General features: G+C 42.0%; 1 protein-coding gene across 1 annotated transcript; it reads right to left on the bottom strand.

Annotated features, from left to right (window-relative positions):
* Window positions 1–1,833: 1,833 nt before the first annotated feature.
* Window positions 1,834–11,198, bottom strand: LOC120727200 (transcriptional repressor scratch 1-like). The gene is made up of 2 exons (XM_040021403.1): window positions 9,888–11,198; window positions 1,834–3,756 (listed from the first exon to the last, which is right to left on the bottom strand). The coding sequence occupies exons 1-2, from the start codon at window positions 10,009–10,011 to the stop codon at window positions 2,981–2,983; spliced, it is 900 nt and encodes a 299-aa protein (XP_039877337.1). The 5' UTR covers window positions 10,012–11,198; the 3' UTR covers window positions 1,834–2,980.
* Window positions 11,199–11,592: the final 394 nt, after the last annotated feature.

Below are 11,592 nucleotides of genomic sequence, written 5' to 3'. Positions count from 1 at the left end.
GCAGGAAGCTCCAAAAGAATTCATCATTCTCCCCTTCATCATTATCATCATCACTGCCAACATCATCATCATCATCATCATCATCACTCGTTACAGTTCTGTAGAAATAATCAGACTCCAAAGTCACATCAGTGCTTATTTACAAGGCCTCTTGCTGCAAAATAGTTAGGTTTTTATTTACTCTAAAAAAGGTGTGGTGTAGTTGCGTTCACAAATATATTAAGAAAAATGACACAACACATACTGAAAGTGTCATTTTTAACAGTATTTTGTGGTGTAGGACAACAGCCTGTGTTACATCGGCATATTTGTTGCCGTTTCTATCTTTGAATCATTGTAGTAGAAAAATGAGAAAGAGGTTATTTCTACATACAAGGCATCGTCTACCTGAATCTAAACTCTTTCATTGTGCTACTATCTTTGAAAGAAAAGGTTTTAGGTTATAATTCATAAGAGGAAGTGCTTTTATATAAGAATAGGTAAACTAGCTTGTGGCTATAGTAGGCTACAGTAGTTCATAGTAGAATCTAAGTGTTCGGCGATGCACTCTGGTGCTGAAATATTGACCAAATGTCTCCTCTTCGTTCTCAACAAAAGTCACATCGAGAACTGCCACATTAAATTCACAACAGCCAGTGATGATGAAAAGAAAAACAACCTGAAATCAGAAAGAGCCTTTGAGTCTTCAAATGGAGTTTTGTGTTTTCATGTAAAGCCCTCGAGCAAAACTTATCTTCTGATTGGATTTAAAAAAAAAATACTGAGAAGAGAGCACAATAATTGTGACCAACTTATAGGAAGAAACTCTGGCTGTGTTCAAGGACTAGTGAGGATCAAAGAGAAGCCGGTTCAGCAGCACAGCTGTTGTTTCACATCTCAAACAATTCCAATATGCTACCAAGGCAGAAGAGTGGCCACAGTTTTAACTGTTCAGGGTTTGCGTTTCGTCCATGTTTCAGCACCAGAGGTCTACAGCAGTACCTTCTACTCTCTACAATATTTTAGAATAATAATACGAGGCAGGCAGTGCATAAACCATGTACAAAAAGACCCATCCCGACCCAACCCAGAGCCCTCTGTCTAAAGGAGTAGAACCACCTGTGTGAACCCCTGGAAGCCCCAGCAGCTGCTAATACTCATACAGACACAACTGTCTATAAGATTATAATGATACCAATATAAAATTGTAACTAGGAGGCAACGTTTTCCACATTGTGTACCAAAGCAGCTGAGTTTGAAAAACAGACTCCCTGCTCACTCCAATTTGGTCTTTCTGACCGGCTGTCACAGCGGCGTCACAGTCCCTGTAAATTTAGAGCTCTAAACCCAACCCGCCATTATTTAACACTAACTTGGTTCGCTAACTCCCTGAAATGTCATTTCTCGTAACTACATAGAATAGTGGCATTTGAAGAAAAAAAAAATCAAGATGTTACAAGCAGTTATGACTCACGTGTCTTCAAAAATATCATGCATTATTGCTCTATCGGATATCAACGAAATATTGCCCAAGACAGAAATTTGTTCGGTTTTGCCTGTTATCTAAGAGGTTTGGAAAAATATCCAAAAAAGATTCATAAAATTGGCATAGATTCCATTATTAGGCTATTATTTTTTTTCCTCTCTTTTTTTTTTTTGCATGCATTAGTTTAAATAATTAAAGTGGCTGACAAAAGTAAAAAGATATTCATTAATTAGAAAGTGTCAAATGCTTTGGCATATTTGTAACAAAGGCAAAAAAACAAAACAAAGTAAAGTGCAAATCAATACAAATGTAAATGCATATGTAAATAAATGCATAAATACATAAATCATAAATAGACACATTTTTTAAAAAAAAGATAAAAACCTCAAAGATGAATGCTGTGCTTCTTGATGCAACTAAACTATTATACAACACTGGAAAAAGGTTTGACCTTTTGAGGAAATCCAGGACATTTTTAATGTCTCCATCCCCATCCAACACTGACAAATTAAAAAATAATAATAATAATAATAACATCAGATTTAGGTTATAGCAAAACTGTTAAGGAATACCCTGGTGGCTCAGTGGGAGTTTTTAGCCATCTGATCCTGAACTGGAACTCATAACGGTCCACTGTTAAGTAAGCGCATATCCCAACGTTACTTAGAAGTAAAGAAAAGAGCTCTTTTGTCCACGGTTTTAAAAATACGTCATTTCTCACCACACAGGTGTACTGCCTGTACTACCACATTGTGACAGGTGTGTCTTTTCTTCACAGTTCATTGTGGTAATGTCAGAAGCCACGTATACAGACACTGTATACTGCGGGTGTCCGGTTGTATAAATAAATATCATTACAAGTATCTTGTTTACTTGCACAGGAGAAACGCTGTGTGCTTTCCTTGTTTTGATGCTTTATCTTTGTAAGCTCAGTCCAAGGTCGGTCTCAGTAAAAGCAGGACACCACATGTATCCTTAGATTATGAAGGTCTGTTTTTAGAAACGCATAAAACTTGAAAGCTCATTGAATCTCACTGGAAGAAAACCGATGATGTGATTCATGCTTGGAGATTGGAGATGAGTTGTGCTTTAGTGTCATTTCCTGGTGGATTGGGAAAACAAAAAAAATAACAGAATGCTGAGGGTAGATATGGACATAAATAGATCTAGGTATCTTCAAAAATGATGAGCTAGATGTGCTGTGCTTTATTTATCTTCACAGATATTTCAAAAAGCCTCAACGGGAAGTAACTTATCGACGCAGGTGACAGTCTAAATTAGGCATTGAAAACTTTTCACTCCACTCTCAGATGAGGGAAGATAAAACAAAGGAGAGATTGGAGGGTTCTTGATAGGAACGGATGCCTTCAATCTATTTTTGTCATATACCTCGTGATTCTTGCAGAGAAAACACTCCTACCTTGTAACACTCAGATTCTGCTTTTTGGGGGAAAGAAATAAAAGTAGGGAATGAGGCCAGGAAAATTGCATGTAAACAAATTAAAACCACCCCAGTCATTCTCCCAGGGAGCTCAGAGGGGAGAACGCCCCCTTGAAACACGCCGACTCATAGTGCTTGTTCAGGTAACTCTTGAGTGCAAACGTCTTGTTGCATCGTTTGCACTTATAGTGCTTGAAGGCTGAGTGTGTCTGCATGTGAGCACGCAGGTTAGACCGGTCAGCAAACGCTTTGCCACAGTGCGCACACCCAAACGGCTTCTCCCCCGTGTGCGAGCGCATGTGGCCCTGCAGCAGCCACGGCCGGCTGAACGCTTTGCCGCACACGTCGCACTTGTGCTTGAGGTCGTGGGTCAGGAGGTGCATAGCCATGGCTGGCATGGAGACGTACACTTTCCCACATGTGGGGCACTTCTTAGCCATCTTGCTGTCTATGCTCCTGTGCGTCTGCTTGTGCCGGCTCAGGTTGGAGGATGTGGCGTAGGTTTTACCACACTCACTGCAGGTGTGCCTCTGGGCAGTTCCCCTCAGGGTTCCCGTGGTTTTCCTTCGTGATCGTCCGTCCATGATGAAAAACGCATCCACGCTGTATCCTTCACTCACAGCTGTGTCGCCGTTGATGTATCCCCCGGCTGATGACGAAACTTCGGACCGGGGACTGTCAGGCTGGTCCGAATCGCCATGGATATCACCATGGATGCCAGAATATGTGTTGTTGATGCGGCCATAGATGACCGATGAGTGGCTCGGGGAGGGTACTTTAGAGTTGACTGATGAATCGCTTCCAACCACATCGTCGTACGGATTAGGACTCAGATAATCACTGACGTAGCCTGAAGAGACAAAGAAAGAGGTAAGTCATCGTGGCAGGAGGATTGATTGGCTTGGAAATCTACACGAGTGACTGCTACAAAGCTTAAACAGAGTCAAAAGGGATATTTGAGTGCTGGCAAACCTGTCTCTAACAAAAACCTAAAGGGGCAGTTCACCACAAAATTTAAATTAAGCTTTTTCTGCACTTTAGTGTTGCTTATCCACACAAATGGCTTGAGTGTGAGTTTTCCAGTTTGAGACACTGACTGTAAAACCGTCTGCTTCCTCTTGGACAACATCATACTGTTCTCATTGTCTTGGAGCAACTTTGACCACATAATTTCCTTTGGGATTAATAAAGTATTCTGATTCTGATGATGATTAATGATTCTTTCCAGAACCTGACTCGTCAAAACACTAACAAACATTGCATTACATAGGAGCTGTTTTTCTCCTTCTACTGTTTTAATCCATGAACCAAAAGAGGCAGCCAGCTAACATTTCTTCTTTTATTCTAGAATGACACATCTGAGATTGGTAGAAGGAAAATAGTTCTCTTTTTTGAGTTACTAGAAAATATTTTCTCATACAAAACTTTTTCCCAAATGTATGACTGCGTATTATGTTGCTTCAAATGTTAATCATTTTGCACCTTTTAGGTCAAAAGTGCAGAGCACAAAAACGGAAGAGATTAATATTAAGTGCCAAGTTCGTCCAACTATCCACCATGTTGTTGCAATTAGTTATAAAAAGAAAGCACCTGAGTGCTAGAAATACAAGATATGGTTCGAGTATCTATTATAGCACTCGTTACGATACTACTCAAGACCCTGAGGGCTCTGTAGAACCTATCACTACTAAGAAAATTGTTTGTTTTTTTAACTTGTATTGTATAACGGCAGGTCTCAATCACACTCGTTCATCAAAGTTCATTCATTATTAACATTTTGTCTCCAGACTACATTACATTACTGATCACACCCTGGCATCTCTAGTTTCTAAATATCAATCATACCACAATAAGGATCACATGAACCACATTCGCCATGTGTTCTGCACTCCCATTATGCCCAGTATCCATAAAAGACCAAAAGGTTTCCGAGTCGATTCGAAAGAAATACCTTCACATTGGTTTTTGGGGGTGATGCAAAGCAAATGAAGGAAAAGAGAAGGAGGCAGTTGTGGTATTCATAGTGGCAGTAAAATGCTTCTCAGTCCTTACAAGCAAGGAGGAGACACTTTCCCCTCAGTGGGAAATCTTTATTTTTCATTGGAGGGCTCAGTGAGCACACTTGCTCCTCATCAGCTGCACCTTTTCTGACAGGTCTGAAGCTGCACACAGTCACACCTCAGGGCTGTCAAAACCTCAACTGCTGTACAAAGAGCATCTCTATTACAGCAGCTGGGTGGGGTGGGGTGGGGGGGGGGTCCAGTGCATTACTCAGTGGGCGCAGTGACACTGACAGTCTCCGTCTTGAGGGAAAACGGGAAGTACACTTCACCGAGACTCACAAATTCCAAAGCAACCTGCATATTTGTGCACAACCCCTGACAAAACAGGTGAATTATTTGATGCCGCGTTATGATGCCAGCTGCTTCATTATTTCTATTATTGGCGCTCAACAGGCTAAACTGTAACAGACACAAGGAGAGACTGGTAGCTAATAACCCATGGCCACAACTCCTGTGGATTTATGCCGATCAATAGCTCTCCATTTCAATTAGCACTCTGTGAGCATTAAGACACAGACAGCAGAGGAGATACTATTGCTGGTAATATAATTTCATGATGCAGTTCTGAGAAAGGCTCAGATGTTGGTCGATAATGTGATGAGAACAACAGACAGAGGGTAGAAGGGTAGAGAAAGGGGAGTCATATTAAGGTGAGGAAGAGAGGGAGGGAGGAAGAAAGAAAAACCTAGCGGGGAGAAAGTAATGCTACGTTAAATGTGGTGATGGTGGTTGGGTGGTTTGGCAGTCCTGTACACAGCGCTCATGCTAATTTAACATTTTCGAATTTAATTAAGACCAAGTAATAGAGAGAGAAAATAGAGGGAAAGCGAGAGGGGGGGAGAAGAGGTGTGGAGTGGAGAGAGAAAATCATGAATCATAAATATTCAATCATTGCACTCTGGAAGGAAGTACTGTGTTTGTGTGTGTGCCCGTGTGTGTGTGTGTGTGTGTGTTTCTTGTTTTATAGAGCATGAGTAAAGTTTTGAAACATGACCAAGTGCTCAGTTTGGACCCTTATAACCAGGTATGTTGACTAAGAGCAGCTGGAGTCTTGGAGATGTTGTAGAGAGTCATAATCACTCAAACTGACAGTTTCCAGTCCTGCTACAGTCCTGGACTATAGTGGATACTCAGCAGCTGCACTGGAGGTGGTATAGCCTTGCAAGCTGCTGCAGATAAACCACCTACATCTGCTTCCCTCCCTTCTCTAACCTTGCCCTGACTCACCAGTGGCACATGCCACACCGGTGGGCATGGAGCCACTGCAGGTGGGGAAAAGTGCAATATGTGAAACTAAAGTAAATTAAGGTCCACTATAGTCAAAAGAAGATTGATATCTCCATCTGTAGTAATTTATATTTGGCAGCACAGCTCTGTTCTGGGACCTCACCGCACTTCCATGTGCAAATATGGAAAGATGGAGGTGGGGAGAGCAGCAGCAAGACAGCAGCATACAGAACAGAGCAAGTGTCAGTGACAACAGATGTGATAAGAATTAAATTAGACGGTGGGTTTCAAAGTGGCTTGCAGATGTGCCACAACTGAGGTCTAAAGTATCATCGGCAAAGGGCCTTGAAGAAGACGTTCTCCCAAGTGTTGGCAATCAGGGAACAAAGTAAATAATCTCATGCGCATCAGAAACACTTTAGATATTTTTCCAGAAGGTCAGTTTTGCCTTAGACCTCAGAGGGTTAAATAACAACCTATGTGGGATAACCAGCTGGATGTGTAGTAGAGCAGAGTTTCGTCATCAGTTAATGTGTGCTGGCACTGAGATCAGCTGATCTGCCGGGACTGCCAGCTAAGTTTTGTTGATGCTATTCTGCTGACCTTTATTCCACTAAAATTTACACTTTCAGTTGTTAATGATTGCTTTGAGAACGCTTTGTGGGGTTTATACACAGACGTCTTCTTCTGATAGGGGCAGTGGCAGAAGAAGTTTGAGAAGCGCTGCTCTGATCAACGTTGCGTTAGCAAAGATGGCACCAAATTCCAAACTCTTACTGCACAAAATGCTGTCTAGGATTTAGCGAAAAATGATGATACCGTCAGATTTTCTGAAACAGCATACTAATATATGGTCGTGACCTGCTGGATAAGCAAGACATGGAAAGCCAATTTAGAGTCTATGATGAAAAGGGTTCATCTTTCTGGGGACAAAAAGATGGTGTTCAGTAACTGTTATCTCAATGCATCGTATAACTAATTATTTCTTGGCCACCACAGAGGGTAAATTGTCCTGCTGGTGATGTAGGGAACTATATGATCTATGACTAATTAGCAGAAATCTTTGGTCCTGCGTCCAAGGAAAGAAAGTTTGGGAGGGAGACAGACTGAAAAAGAAGTCTTTTCAAGTGAGCAAAATAACCCTATCCATTATCTACATTATCTTTGCCTATTCTGTGAGTACCATATCACCTCTCCTTCACCTGTACTAACAGCCAGACTGAGCCATACATATGTGACTGACAGGCAGAAACAAAAACAAGCTCACTGTCTGGTTCTAGGATACTTTTTTCTCACACAGAACCTTTTTGCACGATCCCTGCCAATTAAACATGACCATTCCCTTTCATCCCTTTTCATTTAAAGCGCTCTGACTGTGACTGTTGCTGCGCATCTCGGCATCAGTGTACTGTCTCTATTTGTTTTTTTGTCTCTCTCTGTCTGAGTATCTGTCTCGCTGTGTCAACTCCGTATTCATTTCAAAGTACTTTAGCAGCATTAGAGCTGATAGCTGTTCTAAATGCTTATTAAAGATTAAATACTCTGCCAAACTAGAGCCATCCCACTTTCATGTGTCTTTGAAATACCGAGAATTAGGAATGGAAAGAAAAAGAAATGGAGAGAGAGAAAGGCTGCAAGCTACAATTTAATTTTTGATCCAAACCAGCAGTAACTGACGCACACTTGTGTGCTTTGGACACTTGTAGGTCACTGACTGCTTCCTGTCTGTGTGTGTGTGTGTATGTGTGTGGGTAATGCTGTGCACTCAGCTGTGCAAGCTGCCTGGGAAATGTGCCGAGTTGACAGAAACAGCAGAGTGCGTGTGTGTGTGTGTGTGTGTGTGTGTGTGTGTGTGTGTGTGTGTGTGTGTGTGTGTGTGTGTGTGTGTGTGTGTGTGTGTGTGTGTGTGTGTGTGTGTGTGCAACAAGCTGCATTTGCTTCAGTCAAACTGTTGTTATATTTATAACAAGGGATAGCTTCCTTAGTCTGTACATGCTTGCCACAATGCTACTGCTGCTGCCTCTGCTGCATGTTTCTGGTTTCAGATCATCAGAACGCCTGGGATCTCTTCATCTTACATTTGACCTTGGCACAATGCGAGAACCAGCAGGCTGCACTAACTCCATTACACGCTTGTCCCCGTGCAGTGACAGTGAATTTTTTTTTTAGCTCTTTAAAGCTGTAGTCATTCTTTTTTGGCCACTAGAGGGCAGAATCAAACAGACACACAACCCAGGCAAATTATTGACCTATAAGGGTGTTATGTGTTTTTCTAGCAAAATCTGCCACTTTATTTGCTTTACATTACTGGATGCTGAACAATGACTCTCAAAACATAAATCAAAACAATAAGCTAAAGGGGGCCAAAAGGGGATAAATGAAGCAAAAAACACATAGCAATTTTACTCTGGGGATTTGTGACCCATTTACATAGCATATAGTAATTTTATCCAGTATCGTATCTTTAATGTCAAGGGCATATTGACATAGATAAAAGCTCCCATCCCTGTTAAAGTGCATATGGTATGTTTTCTGTGGTTTTGCTTCCGAGATTATCAGACCAAAGCAAATGCATGACTTCTGAGTAGAAATGCTAGGTAAGTATTCCTTTTGTAAAAGATTTCCACACTTTTCCACTGAATATTTGACACAAATACTGCCCTTTTCATTGACTTTGTATCGTATTTTCCCCGTGTACCCCAGATTATACAGTGCGTGGGAACCATTGGCAGCCAGTGTAGCTGGGCATGATTGCAGAAATCTTTGAAGGTGACTCACAGGTGCTGGAGAGAAGGCTGATTTGAATAATATAATTGGCAACAGAACAACGGTGTATCCCAATGTATGTGTGCTGCTGACATAATGCATTAACATAATCATTTAGCATGGTTTTCTGCAATGATCCTGCGCTCACTGGCTCCCTGTTGCTTCCGCCACAGTCTTTGTATGCTCCTTCGGGAAAAATGTATTTTTCTGCACTAACATGTTAATGTCAGCAACTGTTCAGAGCTGGATGTGTGTGTTTTAATGCTTTGTGTAAGAGTAAAGGCAGGGGGAGATGCGAAATCCTACAGGTACATTTAAAAACTATAACAGGTTGTAGAGGGAGTGCAAAGCAAACCTGAAATTCCATTAAGCATTCTCTCCTGTTTTCTTTAAATTATCTTTTATTCCAGATGTGACTTCCTTTCCTTGAGCATTAAAAACCATAAATAATACAGAGCAATTCAGCCTCATGAAGTGCCTATATAGAAAGCTCTTAACCTCCGACCTGACTGCAGTCAGATCCAATGTGCATCGCACATATATTACCTTATATTACCTATTTTGTATTATTATTAAACCGTCTCTTTTATTGCCCCAAGTCTCAAGAGGTTCTTATCAGACTGAGAGTGTAGGTTTCCTCTCATTTGTTTCTCTACATAAGACTATTTCATGGAACCAGAGCATTTCACCGAGTGTAATTACAGTGTTGGAAATGGTATATTTTGGGGGGGCTATGACCGAAGTTTGACCCTGTAATTCCCTTCTCCTCTTCCTTCTGAAACAGTCATGACTAATGCTTTAAATCTGAGGGTGAAAACATTCTCAGAGGGATGCATGGCAGGCTTTAAATGGGCGCCTGTCTCCGCGCGCGTGTGTGTGTGTGTGTGTGCTCGGGTGTGTTTGTGTGTGTAGGTGTGTGACTAACCTTTGTCATGATGATGGAATCGCAGACTGAGCTCTTCTCTTCGGCTGTGACCATACGAGCTCTCCAGCTCGGCAGCCGAATAGTCGTCCAGCTTGACTTTCTTCACTAAGAAAGACCGAGGCATGATGGGTCCTACACTTGCACGACAAACACAAGCTTTTTTTTTATCCCACTTCAGTCTAAACTCACAACCTATCAGCTGATTTTTATTTTAACCGTGTAATTTTATTTATTTATTTTAATTCAGCCACTAAAGCTACGCTTGCTCCCTTCCGTCAAACACCTTGGAAAAGTGGAGACATGGCTTTTAAAGATCAAAGAAACCGAGCTCTCCTCGTGTGCTTCTGCATGTTTACCACACATAATATTAATGTATTATTATTATTTATTTTGCGGTGGTTTGTCAAATACAGGCTATGTCTGCAAGTAATAGCCGGATCTCGTGGAGAAAGCGATCTGTTTTCATCCCGTTAACTTGCCACTGGAAGACCTGTGGAGTCCTAAAGGCTGAAAAATAAAAGAATATAAGTCAGTTTCTGTATGGCTGCTCCGTTAAAAACGTCCCTCGTGCCGTGCTTAAATCCGTTGCTTCTAAAAGAAAGATTATGGTCTCGTTCTAACAAACCGCTGGTCTTCAGCACGCGGACAGCTCCCAACAAACACTTCCTAACGTCCAGGTTCGTGCTTTCAGCACCGGACAGCTCCTCCCGTCGCGAGACTCTTCCCCCCCTCTTTTTTTTTTTTTTGTTTTACACCGCGTGCCACAGCCAAACCGCTGTTGCCCCTTCAGCTCCAGAGGGAAAGGAGAGGAACAGAAAGGCGAAACGAGCAGTTTTAAGGGGTCTGTCTGCTCAAAAGTAGCAATCCAAACACAGGTGAGTCAACGACTTGACGATTTTTGACCAAAAAACCACCCCAAACAAATAAACAAACATTTGGGTGCCGCTCAAAGAAGCGGAAAGGAGTATGGCAGCAGAGTTGCAGCGCTTGGTTAAAGGTCGGGACAGTTTAGTCCAAGAAACCTCTCGAGACCTTCGCAGGACTTCAAACCCCAGCTCGAATATCACAAACTCAGCCAAAACGTCATCACAGTTCATTTAAAATAAATAAAAAATAAAAAATTGCTCAGATTTGTTTTTAAATACTGCGGCTGCAAGACCAGAACAGCTCTTCTCCGGTCGCTAACTCTTCGTTTCACTCTCTCCCGTCTCTCTTTCCTCCTCTCTCTCTCTCTCTCTCTCTCTCTCTCTCTCTCCCTTCTCTCCACTCCTCGCGCGTGCGGAGCTGTGGCTCTCTGTAGTGCACGGGATCAGCTGTTGCGGCTTTATAGGGCGCGAGAAGGAGGGGCTAGGGGCGGTTGGGGTGGGGGTCGAGGGGTGCTGGAGCTAAATTTTATTCATCAGGAGAAGAAAAAGAAAAAAAAAAAAAAAGAGCATCTTGTCTTGTTGGACCAACAGCAGCGGTGCTCTGTGATAGCCGGGGAGGGTTTTATTTCGATAGTTTCTTGTGCTTGCCCGCTCTCACACTCTGATTATGACAGTGAAAGATGTTTGGATGGATGCACGGATGGGTGGATTAGTCCATAAACTGGAAAGCAAAGATTGCGTCTACGTAGACAGGAAAGTTTTCTTTTTAATCTGTTACACTGTGTTGTTTCTATAGATAATCTTTTGCTTTTGCATGTTAAGCTCATGACGTATAAAAA

Source organism: Simochromis diagramma, unplaced genomic scaffold (assembly GCF_900408965.1).
Source record: "Simochromis diagramma unplaced genomic scaffold, fSimDia1.1 OVJJ01000753.1, whole genome shotgun sequence".
Classification (NCBI taxonomy): domain Eukaryota; kingdom Metazoa; phylum Chordata; class Actinopteri; order Cichliformes; family Cichlidae; genus Simochromis; species Simochromis diagramma.
This window is presented reverse-complemented; position numbering and strand designations above follow the sequence as displayed.

Excerpts from the sequence above, each read along its gene's own strand:
- LOC120727200 (XM_040021403.1), bottom strand. The coding sequence starts at position 10,011 with ATGCCTCGGTCTTTCTTAGTGAAGAAAGTCAAGCTGGACGACTATTCG. Across the intron at positions 3,757-9,887 it reads ATTCCATCATCATGACAAAG|GCTACGTCAGTGATTATCTG; the intron begins GTTAGTCACACA and ends TTGTCTCTTCAG.